Here is a 20,692-nt window from a genome sequence, read left to right on the forward strand (position 1 = left end):
GCTGGTCTTGGGCTCAAGCAATTCACCCTCCTCAGCCTCCCAAATTTCTGGGATTACTTTGAGCCAACACACCCAGCCTTCATCTTTAGTTAACACAAATGTTCACTGCAGCATTAATAGGAGCCAAAAGATGGAAACACTTCACTTGTCCTTCAACTGTTGAATGAATAAACAAAATGTGGTGTATCCATACAATGAAATGTTACTGAGTTATAAAAAGGAATGAACTTGGTTGGTTGCAGTTTTTAAAGAAACATTTGAATGGGTAAACCACCAGAAATCTGCCTTCTTTTTTGGCAGCATTATTTTTCCTTGTAGTTACAAGCTAGAAAAGCATTATTACATTTTGATAAAAAGTGGGTTATCTTTCCTTTCAAATATGGAATATATAATCTTTCCTAGACCAAGGTGTCTTAAACATCAAGACTTGTTTTTTTTTAAAGAATAAAAAGCATGATTCTTTATTCTTAGCTTGAGTCCAGGAATTCAAGGCTGCAGTAAGCTATGATCAGACCACTGCAAGCCAGCCTGGGTGACAAGAGCGTTTCTTTTTTTTTTGAGATGGAGTTTCGCTCTCGTTACCCAGGCTGGAGTGCAATGGCGCGATCTCGGCTCACCGCAACCTCCGCCTCCTGGGTTCAGGCAATTCTCCTGCCTCAGCTTCCTGAGTAGCTGGGATTACAGGCACGCGCCACCGTGCCCAGCTAATTTTTTTTGTATTAGTAGAGACGGGGTTTCACAATGTTGACCAGGATGGTCTCGATTTCTTGACCTCGTGATCCACCCGCCTCGGCCTCCCAAAGTGCTGGGATTACAGGCTTGAGCCACCGCGCCCGGCCACAAGAGCGTTTCTTTAAAAATAAAAAGATCACTAGGCTTCAATGTGTGCAAAATAAATAGATTGTAAGGTGACTAAAGAAAGGGCAGACTAGTTACAGTTTTGACACTATTCATGCTGAGATGACACTGATTCTTGCATCAGGGCAATGACAATCAAGACGTTTAAAGCCACTGAAACAAGACATTAGTTCAGAATCCAAATTTGGAGAGAGAAAAAAAAGAATCCCTTTTGTATAAGATTTGCTACATGTTACACTTTTACTTGTAGAAGGAATCCAACACAGCAGTCATTAATACTGGGAAAAGGAATTAGGATAGGCTAAAAGGCGGCTTTCATTTTTCATAACTTTTTTTTTTTAAAATCGGGTAGCCTCCCAAGCCAGAGTAGGCTCAGAGAGGTGCCACTTGTATCATTTACTTTCAAGACAGCATATATATTAATACATATTACATCTTTGGTAGTTTTTTAATGCCTATCAGTGATTAGCACATTGGGCCATCTTTTTATTCAACATGTAAACTCACTTTTTATGCTTCTTTTATAGGTTTTTGAAAAGCATCAAAAATAACAGAGTACTGTGAGAAGATAAATCAATCTGCCTTTTGAAACCAAATATTTAATATTTTCATTAAATTGTTTCAATACAATTTCAGGCAAGTGCCAACTGGAAGACCAAGTCCAGGAATTCAGAGGAAATAATCTTCCAAATAAGGAACACCAAGGTGATCTGCTTCCACTCCAGCTGCAATACTGGTGACCATAATGGTGCTGGTCAGTTATCCAGATTATCGAGTGTTTACCTGATAAGAGAAAAACAGGTTTCAAAACTTGTAATGACAAAATTTTAAGGCTGGAAAATGTTTAAGGCAATAAAATTAACAAAATTCTCCCCATTTTTACAGGTGAGGAAAAACTGTATAAAGTATGAATGAACTGCTGTCATCTTAATGACTAGCAAATATTTTTTTATCAAAAGTAAAAACTTAAAAAAAATAATGGCCAGGTGCAGTGGTTTATGCCTGTAATCCCAGCACTTTGGGAGGTCGAGGCGGGTGATCACCTGAGGTCAGTAGTTTGAGACCAGCCTTGCCAACATGGTGAAACCCCATCTCTACTAAAAATACAAAAATTAGCTGTGTGTGGTGGCAAGCACCTGTAATCCCAACTACTCAGGAGGTTGAGACAGGAGAATCGCTTGAACCCAGGAGGTGGAGGTTGCAATGAGCCAAGATCGCCACTGCATTCCAGCCTGGGCGACAAAGCAAAACTCTGTTAAAAAAAAACAAACAAAAACAACCACCAAAAAAACTTTTTAAAATATATGCCTTTTTGACCTCCTAAGAAAATCTGCAACCTGGAAATACTTACCACATCATCAATTTTCAGAATGCTCCGAACAGTTTCAGTTGCAAGGGTCAGAGCACTGACTGATACCAACAAAGGCTGGACAACCAGTTCCTCCAAAATGTTGGAAATACCACCCTGCAAATCAAATCAGCACAAGCTGCTTTTAGTGTTTGTAATAATATACACCAGCAGCCATATGGTTACCAGTGAACCTCAAGACCTTATCAAATCTAGTTTTCCCTTTGTCTAGGCATGTTAGAATATGATACTCTACTAAGCTCTTCTCTACACTGTGGGTTGTATTTCAACTAAAATTTGGAAAAACTGAATTAATGCTGTAGTCACCCAATCCTAATTCAAAAACAACTTCTAAGTATCGCTTTTTTAAAATATCAGCAAAATTAGCCAAATGATCGGTCGTTAAAAATTTTATCTTTAATGCTTAAATCATCTCTGAATTTTAATTCTGAATCAGGCCAACCCTGGTCTACTAGAGTCTATTTCCCACCTTAAGTTCTTCATTGCACCATCTTACTTCCCTTTATCCTGGGTTTGCTCCTGATGGCCTGTAACAGGCATCCTTGTCTCCAGTCTTCCCTTAAAATATTTCATATCCTTAGCCCCTTGCTCAAAGAAATTTTTAGTGTATCCCAACTACGGGAAGAAAAAAAAATATCTGGCTCAATAATTAAGGGCCTCCTCATTCTAGTGATAGGTTTTTTGTTGTTGTTTTTTTTTTTGGAGACAAGAGTCTGGCTCTGTTGCCCAGGCTGGAGTGCAATGGCACAATCTCGGCTCACTGAAACCTCCGCCTACTGGGTTCAAGCCATTCTCCTGCCTCAGCATCTCAAGTAGCTGAGATTACAGGCACCTGCCACTGAGCCTGGCTATTTTTTTCTGTATTTTTAGCAGAGACGGGTTTTGCCATCTTGGCCAGACTGGTCGCAAACTCCTGATCAGAGGTGATCTGCCCACCTTGGCCTCCCAAAGTGCTTGGATTACAGGCATGAGCCACCGTGCTTGGCCTATTAATTGCTTTTATCTGATCTTTCCAACCTAAAGCCCACCATACCACTAATATATAGCCCCAGCTGTACCCAGGTGAAGAACTGCTTGGTCCTTCTCACCTGAAAAACTACTGCTTACCCATCTGGAATTTCCTCATCCCCTACCACCCAAAAGTGCATCTTCATAAAGCCTTCCCTAAACAAACAGTTCCATCCTTTGGAGTTCTGTACCATACAGAAAGTATCATGTTAGATTGTCAGTTCTTTTCCATCATGTGGTATTTGTATCCTCAATAAAACATTAATAAAAACTGGAATTATTACTATGTGATAACTTAACACAATTACACTAGCTCATGCTAACTAGGGTAATGATTTTTTAATACAGTCTTTACTATATGCCAAGTATTTATCTAAGAGCTTGTTAACTAGAAATACATTTAATTCTTACAACAGGCCTATGAGGGAACTATTAATCATCCCTGTTTTTACAACTGAGGAAACTGAGGACAGACTAAGTAACTCTCTAAAATCTAGTCAGTAAATGGCAATGAACAAATAATACTCCCCCTACCTAAGGTGTCATCATCTTCCTTCTTACTCAATAGCACAGATTAATTACCCCACAGCAGGCCTCATATTTAAATCCAAGATAATGCTTTCATTACAAAGCTTTCCATTTAACAGACGACTATAAAGCTGGTAATATTTTATATTAATCAATATTTTCTATATTAGAGATTAAATGATTACCTTTCTGACATTAATGCCTGCAGTTTTTTCTCCCTGGGCATGCCGGTTTCTTAGTTCTGTAACTGTAGAAATGGGATTCAGGCCGGCATTTTCAGCTAGTGTAGATGGAATGACCTCCATAGCATCTGCAAAAGCACGAACACAGTAGGATTCCATACCACTCAGTGTTCGTGAATATTCAGTTAATCGTAGGGCCAACTCTATTTCTGGAGCACCACCTCCTGCAATAAGAGCCCTGAAATTCACAAATATATTTTTAGCTTGTTTTATCCAACAGATTTTTAATAATTTACTATTTACATCTTAAAAAAATAGAATATAGTAGTTTTAATGTTCAAAACATTAAATAATGTAACAATGACATTACCTCTTCTTCACTAAACAGCGAATAACACAAAGGGCATCATGAATGGAGCGCTCAGCTTCCTCAATCACCAGTTTGTTAGAACCACGAACAACAATTGTAACTGTTTTTCCAGGGCTGGCACAGCCTGTAATCTTCATTAAATAAATTCCAAATTAAGTATCTGAAGGATTAAAAAAACCTCACATCCAAATAAAAATTTAAGTATAATACTGTTACCTTGAGCAGTTTGCCAGAACCATTTAAATTGACCTCCTCAGCTAACTCGGCAGAACCCAGCATGTCAGCTGTAAATTGGTCAATATGAGCAACTGGTTTGGTTCCAATTGTCTGGAAAAAAAGAGTCAAATCCACAAATTAAGGCAACATTTATCTGACTATTAGACATTTTTCACAAATACAGATGTTAATGTTTTACCTTACAAATAAATTCAATGTCTTCTCTTTCAATATCCTTAATCACCATTATCTTCATTTTGTTCAGAAAGTGTAATGCAAGATCACTAAGAGCATCTCTAAAATACAAAATCAGTCATTATGTCAATGCTAGGTTAAAAGGAAACTTTTGCTCTTCAAATCCTTTAAGGTTTTTTTTTTTTGGAGACGGAGTTTCGCTCGTTACCCAGGCTGGAGTGCAATGGCACGATCTCGACTCACTGCAACCTCCACCTCCTGGGTTCAGGCAATTCTCCTGCCTCAGCCTCCTGAGTAACTGGGATTACAGGCACGCGCCACCATGCCCAGCTAATTTTTGTATTTTTTTTTTAGTAGAGACGGGGTTTCACCATGTGGACCAGGATGGTCTCGATCTCTTGACCTCGTGATCCACCCGCCTCGGCCCCCCAAAGTGTTGGGATTACAGGCGTGAGCCTTTAAGGTTTCAATTATTGTTTTTTAAATGGCTCATCCTATTATTTGGGAAGAAAAATGCCTTAGTTTACTAAGTTCACAAGCTCAAAATTAAGATTTCCAATTCTAAGAGAAATTTTAGTACAATTCCAGTATTAAAATGTACTCTGTCCTCAATGACACTGTAACACACACAAAAGATAACTATGCCACTATTTTTTCCCCATTTATTTATTTTGACTTTTTTTTTGAGACACAGTTTCACTCTATAGCCCAGGCTGGAGTGCAGTGGTACGATCTTGGCTCACTGCAACCTTCGCCTCCCTGGTTCAAGCGATTCTCCTACCTCAGCCTCCCGAGTAGCTGGGACTCCCGTGTGGGCATGTGCCACCACGCCTGGCTAATTTTTTCTACTTTTAGCAGAGATGGGGTTTCATTGTGTTGGCCAGGATGGTCTTGATCTCCTGACCCTGTGATCCACCCACCTCGGTCTCCCAAAGTGCTGGGATTGCAGACGTGAGTCACCGTGCCCGGCCTTTATTTTGACTTTTTTTGAGATGTAGTTTCGCTCTTGTTGCCCAGCTGGAGTACAATGGCACGGTCTCGGCTCATAGCAAACAAACTCCGCCTCCCGGGTTAAAGCAATTCTCCTGCCTTAGCCACCCAAGTTGGTGGGATTACAAGTGCATGCCACCATGCCCGGCTAATTTTTGTATTTTTAGGAGAGATGGGGTTTCACCATGTTGGCCAGGCTGGTCTTGAACTCCCAAACACAGGTGATCCACCTGCCTTGACCTCCCGAACTGCTGGGATTACAGGCATGAGCACTGTACCCAGCACACGTATTTATTTTTAATAGAGATAGGATCTCCCTATGTTGCCCAAGCTGGTCTCAAACTCAGGGCTCAAGTGACCCTGCCACTTTGGCCCCACAAAGTGCTGGGTTTACAAGCATGAGCCACTGTGCCTGGCCTTATTTTTCATAATAAATGAGCACATCTTGGTAACTAAAAGCTTATTAATACTTCATGAATTTAGAAGTTATTGATTCAGACTCCACAAATTTACACTTCCCCATGAACTACTGGGAATAATCTAACAACTCTGTGATACTAGAAAGGGAAGTATTACTAGTATCCCTGCTACAAAGATAAGCAAACTGAGTTTGGGGGGCAGTTTACTCAAGGTCAGTAGCTATTATATGACTGGGATTAGAACCAAGTCTTCTGACTCTGCAATCAAAGACCATATAAAATGAACACTCACAGTATATTCTGGCCTATTAATGGAGTAAATGGGAATGTGTCTATTAGAAAAAAATATTGGCCAGGCTTGATGACTCACGCCTGTTAATCCCAGCACTTTGGGAGGCTGAGGTGGGCAGAACACCTGAGGTCAAGAGTTCAAGACCAGCCTAACCAAAATGGTGAAACCGCATCTCTACTAAAAACATAAAAATTAGCTGGGCGTGGTGGCACACGTAATCCCAGCTACTCCAGAGGCTAAGGCAGAAGAATCGTTCGAACCCAGAAGACAGAGGTTGCAGTAAGCAGAGATAGAACCACTGCACACCAGCCTGGGAGACAGAGCAAGACTCCGTCTCAAAAAAAAAAAAGAGAAATAAAGTGATGTGTTCTAACTTTAGAAAATTCTTTTCATCTATGGACTATGCGCAGAGCATTCCCTGGAAAAGAACCTCTAAATGACAAGGCAAGCCAATTGCATAGACCTTTAAATATATTCCACTTTTAGCTAATTAATTCTGCAACAAACTTGGCTTTTAAAAAAAACAAGTCTTTTTTTTTTTTTTTTTTTAAAGACGGGGTTTCACCATGTTGGTCAGGCTGGTCTTGAACTCCGGACCTCAGGTGATCCGCCCGCCTTGGCCTCCAAAGTGCTTGGATTACAGGCGTGAGCCACCGCGGCCAGCCCTAAAAAAACAAGTCTTGATGTTTAACACACCTTGGTCTAGGAAAGATTATATATCCCATATTTGAAAGGGAAGATAACCCACTTTTTATCAAAATGTAATAATGCTTTTCTAGCTTGTAACTACAAGGAAAAATAATAATGCTGCCAAAAAAAAAAAAAAAGGCAGATTTCTGGTGGTTTACCCAACTCAAATGTTTCTTTAAAAACTGCTATTAGAAGTGTAGTTTAGGCTAGGGTGCAGTGGCTCACGCCTATAATCCCAGTACTTTGGGAGGCTGAGGCAGGCAGATCACGAAGTCAAGAGATTGAGACCAGCCTGGCCAACATGGTGAAACCCCGTCCCTACTAAAAATTATCTGGATGTAGTGGCGTGCACCTGTAGTCCCAGCTACTCGGGAGGCTGAGGCAGGAGAATCGCTTTTTTTTTTTGAGTCGGAGTTTCGCTCTTGTTACCTAGGCTGGAGTGCAATGGCGTGATCTCGGCTCACCGCAACCTCCACCTCCTGGGTTCAGGCAATTCTCCTGCCTCAGCCTCCTGAGTAGCTGGGATTACAGGCACGCGCCACCATGCCCAGCTAATTTTTTGTATTTTTAGTAGAAACGGGGTTTCACCATGTTGACCAGGATGGTCTCGATCTCTTGACCTCGTGATCCACCTGCCTCAGCCTCCCAAAGTGCTGGGATTACAAGCGTGAGCCACCGCGCCCCACCAGGAGAATCGCTTTAACCCAGAAGACGGAGGTTGCAGTGAGCCAAAATCACACCACTGCACTCCAGCCTGGCACAGAGTGAGACTCCGTCTCAAAACAAACAAGCAAACAAACAAATAAACAAAAACAAAAACCACAGGTTTTCTTGGCCCTGTTCCTTAAGGGCTCCACCCTGAAGCCAATAATCTAATTAAGAAACAAATTTTTAAAAAAGCAAAAACAACTTTCTGGCATTTACTTAGCTAAGAAAATTACATTTATATTGTTTTACATTTACAAGTCATCTAACTGTTGAAAGTGCTTTTCCCACATGCCTCTGAACTTTTAGTTATACCATTTTTTCCCTTGGTCTGAGCAAATGATGGTACAATATTTAAGCCTAACACTTTATCTCTGTGCTTTTAAAACAAAAATTCTCCCCTTTCATTTCACCTAAGAGTTGTCTCTTAAGAAATAAAAATTTAGAGTAAATCAAATATTTTATTAGAAAAAATCCTGCTAGTGAAGATCCAAAATCATTTATCATTATGAGACGAACAAAATAAATAGCCCCATACCTTAGAATAGACTTCTGTATAAGAAGGACATTACATCCTGTTTTTTTAATTTGTTTCACTAAATTTAAAATATAGGCTCTCTCTTCTCGAAGCACTCGGTCCATCTGGGCATAGTCAGAAACCACTATTTGATTATCCATCTGTTCAGAAAAAGAACATTATAATTTGCATTGTAAGATATTTTAAGTTTAAACGTAGATGACTTTTAAGTGAAAATACTATGTACTGTAGAAATTCAACCAAAATTATACCAAGCAATAAATTATACAGACATGCATAGAAAAGTCTGGAAAGATATATGCCCCAAACTTGGGTCTTTTACTTTCAACTAAATACATTGCTGTCTTACTCTTTTCCAAGTACTTTTTAATAACCAAAAAATGTAAAATGGTTATCCTATTTTTGTTGTTTTTAAAAGATGGGGTACCTCTTTAATCTGTGTGAATTTGTAAATCAACAATTACAATGAAAAGATGGGGTCCCACTATGTTGCCCAGGCTAGAGTGCAGGGGCTGTTCACAAGTGATGGAATAGCACGCTGCAGTCTCAAACTCCTAGGTTCAAGCAATTTTTCTGCTTAAACCTCCCAAGCAGCTGGGACTACAATCGGCTAGCTTTCAATTTCAATATCCAAACTGAGGATATAGACTTGTCACTTGTAGCACCAACAACTTCTGTTTTTGTCTCAATTCTAATAATTCTTTTGAGATCTATGCTTTAAATCACTAGCAGTATTCTGTTTTTAAAAAACAAACGCCTGAATTATTAAAAGGTTAAACACAAACGGAACCAATTTCATTTCTACTTACATCTGTTTTGGGAGCAGATAAGCAAAACTGAATAAGCCCAATCTTGGCCTTTTCAACTCTGGTTATGCCGGAATTTGACACTTTTTGAGTGAGAACCAGCCCTTCCACCAACTCACAGTCATCAATTGTCCCACTAAGAAAAAGAGAAAACAAGGAGGGGTAGTAGTTAAGGGAGTGGAAATTTGTACATTTTGTTAACATATTAAAAGTAATCAGTTCAATAAAATGTGCTAACAAATAACATTTGTTATTGCCCCATTCCTGGATCTCTTTGATCCACTACTTACTATCATAAACAAAATCTTGAGATTCCCATAATAATACAAGTTCTCATGAAAACAAAACCAAAAAGAGAAAAGAGAGCTTTGTGACTTTCATCTAGGTGTTTTTAACTTATTTATTTTTGGCAATCTTATGCTCATTTTCAACTTTTTATTCAAGTTGTAATTAGAGATGCTTACCCAAGCTTCTTAACTATTTTAATATCTCTAAGATCTACACTGGTAGCTGTGGCTGGGTCAATCACTTTCATCACTGCATTTACACTCATTGGAGAAAGCAGACTTGAATACTGAGAAACAACCTAGAATTATTAAAAAAAAAAAAAAAAGGTTACCTTCACAGTAGAAATGTTAATTTTTCTATGACAAAGATACTTAAGAAGTGCTCTAATAATTTCTGCAATGGGGTTTGGGTGGGAAGAGGTAAACACACATGAGAAGACAGCCCATAAACTGTCTTTTCCCTTTAGGTTGTCACCAGGGGTACAAAATAAAAACATGTATGTTTGCTTCTTTTATTAATATAGTAGCTTAGACTATAGAATATCAAAGTTTTATTGGAAATCCAAAAAGCATGATGTGAATATTTCCTATCTACAATCAATGTGAGGGCCGGGCGCGGTGGCTCACGCCTGTAATCCCAGCACTTTGGGAGGCCAAGGTGGGCGGATCACTAGGTCAAGAGATCGAGACCATCCTGGCCAACATGGTGAAACCCTGTCTCTACTAAAAATACAAAAAATAGCCGGGCATGGTGGCACGTGCCTGTGGTCCCAGCTACTCAGAAGGCTGAGGCGGAAGAATTGCTTGAATCCAGGAGGCAGAGGTTGCAGTGAGCCGAGATTGCGCCATTGCAATCCAGCCTGGCAATAGAGCAAGACTCTGTCTCAAAAAAAATAAATAAATAAAATAAAAAAATAAAATCAATGTGTAATGAGACATTAATGTTAGGTATGTACATTCCTGATGAGGGCCTCATAAAAATTGCTAACATTTATCAATCATTTAATATATGACAGGCAGTGGTCTTAGAACTTTACATATTAACTCATTCAATCTTCTCTGAAAAACTGAAACCAAGAGGTTAAGTCATTTGCCCAAACTAACAGCTTAGTTAAGTGGTGAAGTCAGCACTGAAAAAACACAGTCTAGACTCAATGACTAGTGCTTGTAACCATTATGCTGTACTAACTATATTAGTTCTGGGAACATTCAACAGTATCACTCAGTGTCCCTAACACTATCTAACATTCAAACAAAATGAATCTATGGACTTAATACTGCTTTCTTTTTGAGACAGAGTCTCACTCTGCTGCCAGGCTGGAGTGTAGTGGCGTGATCTGGGCTCACTGCAACCTCTGCCTCCCAGGTTCAAGCAATTCTCCTGCCTCAGCCTCCTGAGTAGCTGGGACTACAGGCGTCCGCCACCACGCCTGGTTTATTTTTATATTTTTAGTAGAAAGGGGGCTTCACCATGTTGGCCAGGATGGTCTTGATCTCTTGACCTCATGATCTGCCCTCCTCGGCCTTCCAAAGTGTTGGGATTACAGGCGTGAGCCACTGCGCCCGGCCCAATACTGCTTTTTCTTTCTTTCTTTTTTTTTTTTTAAAGGAAAAATGATTAGGAGGAGGGAGGGATAAACACAGAACATTACAGAAAACAAGTGACATGAATTCCAAAGAAATTTAAAAGTACAACACCGCTTTAAGTTTGGTAACTAAGAAAAGCAGCATATGTATTAGTTAAGGGACAGACCATGATGGGCAGCCTGTCCTGCATTCAAATCTCAGCTCTTTCTGTTAGTGGTCCTCAGGTAACTTACTTCTCTAGATCTACTCTTTTATTCTATAAAATGGGGATATGACTACCTGAAGGCCTTGAAGAGGATAATAAACGTAAAAAACTTATCACAATGCCCACCATATTAAGCATTCAATAAAAATTAGCTATACTACTAGTGATCCTACGGCAGACTTTCTGATTTGGTAGATGAAAAGGTTTCTAACAGGCAAATTCAAACATCCAGCTTTATCAAAATACTGTTCCAATGCATTGGAAATGGATATAGTATACATTAAATATTCTAACTCCTTTGTTAGCCTCATGGCTCATTTCTTCTCATAATCTTACTTAAACCAATTCAGTTATACAGATTGTAACAGTTACCCAATCAATCTTGAGACTTAGTTTTTATGTATTATATAGCATCAAGGAGCGTAGAATAACACACTTTAATTTGACCACTATCCGTTACTGCTTCTTAAGACTTAGTTTTTATGTATTGCATAGCATCAAGGATCATAGAATAACACACTTTAATTTGACAACTATCCATTAGTGCTTGTCTCACCTTTGAGTTCAATGAAGTGGTTGCACTATTTAACAAAGTTTCTCTGTCACTCAGTTCCACAGGTCGAGACATGTCGGTCAAGATTTCAATTCCCTTTTCCAGGGCCTTCTGGAATGACTCGGAAATGATGGTTGGATGAATCCCTGTCATTTGTGAAAGCCTAGTTATCTAATTGTAACAGGTAAACTACACATTTGACATGACTTAAAATTTTTCTACATTTACTAATGTCAAAGCAAGCACACATTTAACTATTCTTAATTACAAAGGTATGCTTCAGTTGTAAAAATAGTGGCTTGAATAACCTGCTAACTATGGCTAATAATTTACTTCCATCTAATTTAAAATAGATCAATTACATACTTAAAATCCAAATTTTATACCTTTCTTTCTTTCTGAGACGGGATCTCACTCTGTCACCCAGGCTGGAGTGCAGTGGCCTGATGTCTGCTCACTACAGCGTCCACCTCCCAGGCTCAAGCGATCCTCCTACTGAGTAGCTGGGACTACAGTCATACACCATCACACCTGGCAATTTTTTTTTTTTTTTTTTTTAGTAGAGACAGGGTTTTGCCACATTGCCCAGTTTGGTCTCAAACTCCTTGGACTCAACTGATCTGCCAGCCTCAGCCTCCCAAAGTGCTGGGACTACAAGTATGAGTCAGCACACCTGGCCGATACTTTTCAAAATATCACAAGTCTACATAATAAGTAGAGTAAGTGATTGGAAAGTCACTACTATGATTAAACACCATTTACTAAAGCAAGGACAATCCTGACTTTCTCTCCCAAATCATCTTTCCTAAGAGTCTAAGATTGGTAATATTACTACCAGTCATTTTTGAATGGCAAAATTTGATTGATTTCCATTCAAAAAGGAGCCCAGCAAATATCAGAAGCCAAAGGAAATTTTCTTCTAATTACTATCACAAATATAGCAAAATCTAAAACTTTAAAAATTCTTGGTAAAAAGATTAGTTATTCCAAATCAAATCTTAAATCCCGTATTACTTACAAATAACCTGGCTTTTCCTAAAGTTTGTTCTTTTAAACTTTTCTTTATTCAGTAATAAAGCATACCCTACCCACCTTTCTGAAGAAGCTTGGTACAAGAATCTAAGAGAGAGCCAGCAATGATGACTACTGATGTGGTACCATCTCCTGCTTCTATATCTTGAGCCTTAGACAGCTCCACCAGCTAAGTGAACAGAACATGCCAAGTTGTGCAATGAGAAATAACACCTAATTCAAATGATCACACCAGTATCACAAACAGAATCTGAGGATTCAGCATAATTCTTGTTTTCTGATTTGTTGTCGACTTTGGGTTTCATTTAAAATTAAAGACTAATATATGATCTCCAGTTCAGATTGTGGGTTGTAATCTGCCCCTGCCCTGGTACTCAGAAGTTCTAATCAGAAAGCAAAAATGCTGTATCAGGAATACTCTATAGACTTGGAAGCTAAGAAACGGGGCATTCCAGATGAGACTAGAGCATCAAACTTTTTTTTTTTTTTTTTTTTTTTGAGATAGCGTCTCACTCTGTCACCCAGGCTGAAGTACAGCAGTGTAATCATGGCTCATGGCAGCCTCCACCTCCTGGGCTCAAGTGATCCTCCTGTCTCAGACTCCCGAGTACCTAAGGCTATAGGTATGTGCTAACACATCTGGCTATTTCAAAAAACAATTTTTGTTTTATAGAGATGGGGTCCCATTATGTTGCCTAGAATGGTCTCAAACTCCTAGGCTCAAGCAATCCTCTTGCTTTCAGCCTCCCAAAGGGTTCAGATTACAGGCATGAACCACCATATCCAACCTCAGAATATCAATTTAAGAGTCTTTTGCCAGGTTTATTTGAATAGACCCCTTGTAATCATAATCTGATTCATTTAGAAAGCCATCTTTACATAACTAAAGGGATTTTTTTTGATAGAAATTTATTTTTTTCTTTTTGTTTTGAGACGGAGTTTCGCTCTTGTTGACCAGGCTGGAGTGCAATGATGTGATCTCAGCTCACTGCAATCTCTACCTCCCAGGTTCAAGCGATTCTCCTGCCTCAGTCTCCCAAGTAGTTGGGATTACAGGCATGCACCACCACACCTGGCTAATTTTTGTATATTTTTTTAGTAGAGATGCGGTTTCGCCATGTTGGTCAGGCTGGTCTCAAACTTCTGACCTCGTGATCCACCCACCTTGGCCTCCCAAAGTGCTGGGATAACAGGTGTGAGCCACCGCTCCCAGCCGATAGAAATATATTTCTAATGCATTTGTTTTTGCTCCTATGACTGGACACTAGAATTATTTTGATATTTAGTTGAACCACTATTTTTAATAAATGTCTGCAAATTTAGACATGATTTATTTTACATACAATTATTTTGTTCTCTTCCATTACCCACTGAATAATTTGTACTAAACAAGTAGCATAGTCTGGGCGTGGTGGCTCACGCCTGTAATCCCAGCACTTTGGGAGGCCGAGGCAGGTGGATCATGAGGTCAAGAGATCAAGATCTGGCCAATATAGTGAAACCCTGTCTCTATTAAAATACAAAAATACGCTAGGCATGGTTGTGCGCACCTATAGTTCCAGCTACTTGGGAGGCTGAGGCAGGAGAATTGCTTGAAGCCAGGAGGTGGAGGTTGCAGTAAGCCAAGATGGCGCCACTGCACTCCAGCCTGGAGCCTGGTCGAAGAGCAAGACTCTGTTAAAAAAAAAAGAGTAGCATTTATGTTTTCGATCTCCTCATTCCTCAAGTGTATGCCACGTTTCCATAGACAAATATAAGGTAAAAGAAGTAAAATAATTACTCTGTTTCCACTAGATTATTTTTAGACAGTGAATTTTCTTCTGTGGACATGGTGAATTGTTATATACCATATCCTAATGATACAGTGATCATTTGAGAGGAAAAATATTCATTTCCATGGACAAGTATAAGGTGACTTGTGTTTTTTTTTTTTTTTTTTTAAGACAAGGTCTTGCTCTGTCGCCCAGGCTGGAGTGCAGTGGCACAATCACAGCTCACTGCAACCTCTGCCCCTGGGCTCAAGCGCTCAAGCGAATTTCCCACCTCAGTCTCCTGAGTAGCTGAGACCACAGGTGCGCACTACCACACTCAGCTACTATTTTTTGCATTTTCAGTAGAGACAAGGTCTTGCCATGTTGGCCAAGCTGGTCTCAAACCCCTGAGCTCAAGCAATCCTACCACCTTGGCCTCTCAAAGTGCTGGGATTAAAGGTGTAAGCCACTGTGCCCAGCTGTTCTGGGGTTTTACTGTCACCCAGGATGGAGTGTAGTGGTGTGATCAGAGCTCACTGTAGCCACAAACTCTTGGGCTCAAGCAATTCTCCCACGTCAGTCTCTGGAGTAGCTGGGACTAAAGGCATGTAGCACCACGCCTGGTTTGATTTGTGCTTTATTATCACGTCACACCAAAAAGCACAATGTTAGGCACAAAATGTATCCTAAAAATATGACTGCTTAGCATAAAAATTGTTCATCATGCTTAAATATCATGTGATCACATAAATAAATTTAACTGCTTACCAAATATCAAATACACTTAAAAAAAAGCCTCATCTAAAATTATACTTACCATTCTGGCTGCTGGATGTAATACTTGCATTTGTTTCAGAATGGTAGCACCATCATTTGTAATGGTTACATCACCTTTTCCATCTTGAATCTAGAAAATATTTTAAGTTATATTTCAATGTGACACCTTAACAGTTTTACTAAACTTTTATATTTCAAAATAGAGAAGTTAATTTCTATTTGTGTGGTACTTAATTTTGAATTCTCTTCCCATACATTAGCATGATAATTTAAGAATATGCAGTAACGGTCCAACTTTACAGAAGAAAAAACTGGCTTTGTTGCAGAGTAATCTAAAAGTGAAGAAATGTAGACACACACAAAAGAAAAAAAAAGAGGAAAGACATTACAAAGAAGCACCTGCTACCTTTAACAATTTCTCATTAATCAGAAACACGACTTCTACCATGGATGCCCTAAAGGAGCACCATGCAATGCAGTGAACACATTTCTTATAGACAACACAGAAACTTTTTTCCTTTTCCTAGAAAAAGGACAATGGCATTTTAAGGAAGGACTGATTTTCAAATATCCAGAGAGGAGAATAATCTGCTTATTATGCAGATGATCCTCCATATTGTCATATCTCCCAGAGACCCACACTAGGATACAAAGTTACATACATAAGGGACACTAAACTGAAGCCCTAACACCTGTATTTATACTTTCCACTTAACTACATAATAGATAACTATGTTTGGGTATGCACTCTCATTGTTTCAAAAGCATTAAACAAAATATGAATTTTAGTTTAGTCCTGCTGACTCTGAAGCAATCTCTCCTTCCGCTCAACTCCAGGTATCCAACGCTTTTTACTTTTTAAACAGCACATCTAACTCTCCATCAAGATCTTGTAGTGAGAACATCAGTGCTCAATTAGCATTCAATAACACAATTCTTTACCATTTTGTCCATTCCTTTTGGTCCAAGGCTTGTTCTAATAGCATCAGCAACCGCTGCAGAATGGGGGGGGGGGGGGAGAAAAGAAATTAGGACTTTTTTTTTTTTTTTAAGAGACAGGGTCTTACTATGCTGCCCAATGGCCTCAAACAACCTTCCCGCCTCAACTTCCCGGAATAGCTGGGAGTACAGGAACTCAAGGCTCCTTAAAGAACAGAGTATTTTTCCTCTCAAATGATCACTGTGTTCTTATTAGGATATGGTGCATAACAAATTGCGATGTCCACAGAAGAAAATTCATTGTCTACAAATAATCTACAGAGTAATTTTTTATGTCTTTTAAATCATAAAGTGTCATTTTATTGTTAGTGAACGTACACAGTATTAATATTTGTAATCAGATTATGGCAGAATACATTGTGAGGATTAATCTCATCTTCCTTCAGATGTCAAAACAGTACAGTCTAGTTAGGAGCTCTGAGAATTGCTATTTCCTAGATTCCTTAAAACAGGACAAGCAGCAACAGGAGTGTCTAGATCTAAGATACTGATGGATGAGTATCCTTTTTCCAAAATGATTAGGATCAGAGTGTTTTAAATGTTGGAGTATTTCAAATTAGTAATGCTCAATTTACATGTAATTCACTTATTTGTTTACTCTGTCTAGTGTGTAATCTCTGAGAGCAAAGACTTTTGTTTTGTTCACTAATGTGAACATGGTATATAGGTGGCCTACACAGCAAAAATTAACAACACCGCCAAAAGGACAAACCACAATGGAAATGCTATCGTGCAAGATACTCTTTTTAAAACACCAACAAGGCTGGGCGAGGTGGCTCATGCCTGTAATCAGCACTTTGGGAGGCTGAGGCAGGCAGACCACCTGAGGTCAGAAGTTCGAGACCAGCCTGGACAACATGGTGAAACTCCATCTCTAATGAAGATAGAAAAATCAGCCAGGCATGGTGGTGGGCATCTGTAGTCCCAGATACACAGGAGGCTGAGGCAGAAGAATTGCTTGAACCCAGGAGGCGGACGTTACAGTGAGCAGAGATCATGCCACTGTACTCCAGCCTAGGGGACAGAGTGAGATTCCATCTCAACAAACCAACCCAACAAAAAGCAAAACTCTCACATCAAAGCTTTTGGTCATCATCAGTATGTTATAAACATCTGGCCGAGGACGGTGGCTGAAGCCTGTAATCGCAGCACTTTGGGAGGCCGAAGTGGGCAATTACTTGAGGCGAGGAGTTCAAGATATAAGGGGGTCATCTTCACGAATAATATAGGTGGCCTTTCCTTCCCACATGCACACCCTCCTCTGTTATTTCATTTCTCGGTCCACTTTTGTTTCAAAAGTTACTAATTTCCCACTTCTTATCTTGTTTGTTGAATATCAGCCATATTATAAACTCTCTTGGCCCCAAAATTTATCTTTCAATATTCTGTTCCTAATCTAATAAATTTAAGCTTCAACTATGGTCCCTAGACAATTAATCCTACAAACCTTCGTTTCCAGGTATATTATCTCCTGAACTTCCAAATTACTCCTAAATCTGGCCATTCTGACCTTTCCAATTCATTAGGCCCAAGTTACTTTTTCTTCCATCCAGCCTACCTATCTTAGCACCATCATATTCCCAGTTACTTGGGCTGATGACTGCAAATACTTGTAAGGTGTACTTTATATACATGGGTCTTTATATACTTTCTTCCTGAATCCTCACAGCAACCCTACACGTTGACTACAGAGAAATGATCCGTAGCTAAGGGAGATTAAGCCAAATACTTTCCAGGACACCAGGCCTTTAAGATCTGACCCCAACCTACCTTTCTAATCTCGCCTCTTCTGTAAACAGTATTCTCCAACCCAAAAGAAATACTATACTCAATATACACTCTGGCAAGATTTCTAAGCCTCTGTCCTGACTTTTCCTTCCAGATTTTTCTATCAACTCGATTTATTTTAATCTTAACTCTAAAAAGTAAACATTTTCCTCCTCAATTTTATAGGTAAGAAATCTTTGGCACAGAGAGTACACGTCACTTAAGACATGTAGTAATGGAAGGAGAATGAAACGCTGCTCTTCCTGATTTCCAACGTGTGCCACAAGCTTCTACGAAAAAAAAATTGTTTCTTAATTTGCCTATATCTGACTGCACATGCAGAGACGACAAATAAGCACATAACTTTCCGCAACTATTTCCAAACAAGATACTTATGTCAGTTCCTACATACCAGTACAATGAGCCACGCCCCAATTTAGAGGAGAGTTTACCCAATTCGTCTCAACAGTGGTGCCAATTGAAATTTATTTGATAGCTCTTTAAGAATAAGAAAGCTGAAAGATACTGTGCATTCTACCAGCTCCCACAGGCAGACAAGCGACAGCCCTTAGGCGTCGGATCCCTAGGGAAGGCTGCAGGCAATTCTTGGCATTTTAAACTGCTTTTGGCTCCAATATGAAAGATGCACAATGCAGAATGACACACTATAGGAGATTAAAATGCAAAATGAGTCAAGTCCAAAGACCTCCATACTCCAGGTTGGCAATCATCGGCAGAAAAATAGAAATAAGAATCCCTCCACTGGGCTGCTTCTTACTGGGAGGACAAGAGAGGATCACCCGAAGGAACGGGAAATGAGCCAAACCCGCCCAAGACAGCGCGGAGCACGACACCGCGGCGCCACAGGTCAGGCCCTGAGAGTGATACCTTTGGCGGCGGAAATGTTGCTGAAGCGGATCTGGGCTGGCTTATCGCGGTCCTGATAGGCGCCCTTCCCGCGGCCGCCGGCAGCCCCGGCAGGCGCCCCACTCCGGGGTGCCACATTCTCAGGCATGGCAAACTCGGCTGGGTCTGCGTGGGCTCGGGAAGGACGGATGGACCCGGATTCTGTCCGGCCACAAAGTAACGGGAAGCGCCTACTGCCTTCACGAAGCTTCCAGAAATCGGCGCCGGCGTCGGGAAAAAAGGGGAGGCGGAGAAAGGGGCCTTCTTTGCGTCACGGCGCTGGCGTGACGTAGGAGGCTGTCTGTTGCGCGCCGGGTGAGGTGGGTTAGTGCGGGGTGCTTCGGGCTAGTGAGGAGCTCCGGGCTGGCGAGGTTGTTCGCCCGGGGCGCTGGGGATGAAGAGCACCGGAGGCGACTTTACGCGAGGCAGCAATGACAACGCGCGATTTTAAAGGCGAGTGCTGAGGACACCCGCATTTCCTCACTGCGCTTTACACGGCTGTGAGGTCCCCTCCTTTTTTCTCTCTCTTTTTCTTTTTTCAGACAGCGTCTTTTTTGTCGCCCAGGCTGGAGTGCAGTGGCTCGATTTCGGCTCACTGCAACTTCAGCCTCCTGGGTTCAAGCTGTTCTCCTGCCTCAGCCTTCCGAGTAGCTGGGATTACAGGCACACGCCACCACCCCCAGCTGATTTTTGTATTTTTAGTAGAGACTGGATTTTACTATGTTAGCTAGCTGGTCTCGGACTCCTAACGTCAGGTGATCCACCAGCCTTGGCCTCCCAAAGTGCTGGATTACAGGCGTGAGCCGCTGCGCCCGACTTTTTTTTTTTTTTTTTTTTTTTTTAAACCAGGATCTCACTCTGTTTGCCCAGGCTGGAGTGCAGTGGCGCGATCTCGATTCACTGCAGCCTCGACCTCCGGGGCTCAAGCGATCCTCCCGCCACAGCCTCCCAAATAGCCGGGACGACAGGTGCCCGCCACCATGCCCAGCTAATTTTTGTATTTGTTGTAGAGACGGGGTTTCGCCTTGTTGCCCAGGCTGGTCTCGACCTCCTTGGCCTCCCAGCCCGGCCTGATGCCCCCTCCTTTAACCTCGACTGGACCTATGCGCGCCATGGGGTGGGCGTCAGAATTACTCCCTAAGGGATGTGGCTGAGACTGTTTTTGCCCGGTCACATAGACATGAATTTTATGCAGTTTTGTTCATTTTGAAAGGGAGTCGGAAAAGGGAGATTTGGAATAAGTGGAGGTTTTCCTTTGCTTTAGGTGTCGAGGTTGGTTGGTTCGTATTTGTTGATACTGGGTGGTGGAGGTTTGACAGACTGCCAAAATCACAGTTCTATTTACCACCACCCACTTGTCTGCACTAGTGTCTTCTGCATAACATAGCCACTGACTCTTAGGGAGAGTAAATATTAACGATCATTTAATTCCTTTGTCGGCTAAGCACAGTGCTAAACCTTTACACGTTTTATCTCATTTGGTCCTCAGAATAATCCTTTACTTAGAAGGTTAGGGAACTGGAGACCAAAGAAGGAACTGAACTCCAAGGTAAACCAGTCAGTAGGTAGAAGCAGTATTCCAATGCCGAACAAGGACCAGAAGCCATGAGCTAAACTGCTGGTCTCCTATTACCGCTATATTTCAATAGGGAAGTTTTATGA

At 40.7% G+C, this 20,692-nt stretch overlaps 1 protein-coding gene across 1 annotated transcript; it reads right to left on the bottom strand.

The window, feature by feature from the left end:
- Positions 1-1,437: 1,437 nt before the first annotated feature.
- CCT4 (chaperonin containing TCP1 subunit 4) lies at positions 1,438-19,285 on the bottom strand. Its single transcript, XM_012477167.2, has 14 exons — positions 19,013-19,285; positions 16,301-16,353; positions 15,399-15,488; positions 12,891-12,999; positions 11,802-11,944; positions 9,631-9,752; positions 9,170-9,302; positions 8,361-8,500; positions 4,731-4,827; positions 4,532-4,642; positions 4,316-4,446; positions 3,949-4,183; positions 2,210-2,323; positions 1,438-1,641 (listed from the first exon to the last, which is right to left on the bottom strand). The coding sequence occupies exons 1-14, from the start codon at positions 19,137-19,139 to the stop codon at positions 1,627-1,629; spliced, it is 1,620 nt and encodes a 539-aa protein (XP_012332590.1). The 5' UTR covers positions 19,140-19,285; the 3' UTR covers positions 1,438-1,626.
- Between the last annotated feature and the right edge of the window lie 1,407 nt (positions 19,286-20,692).

The sequence above is a fragment of the Aotus nancymaae genome, unplaced genomic scaffold, assembly GCF_030222135.1.
Source record: "Aotus nancymaae isolate 86718 unplaced genomic scaffold, 86718_ANA_hifiasm-v0.15.2.pri h1tg000057l, whole genome shotgun sequence".
Lineage (NCBI taxonomy): Eukaryota > Metazoa > Chordata > Mammalia > Primates > Aotidae > Aotus > Aotus nancymaae.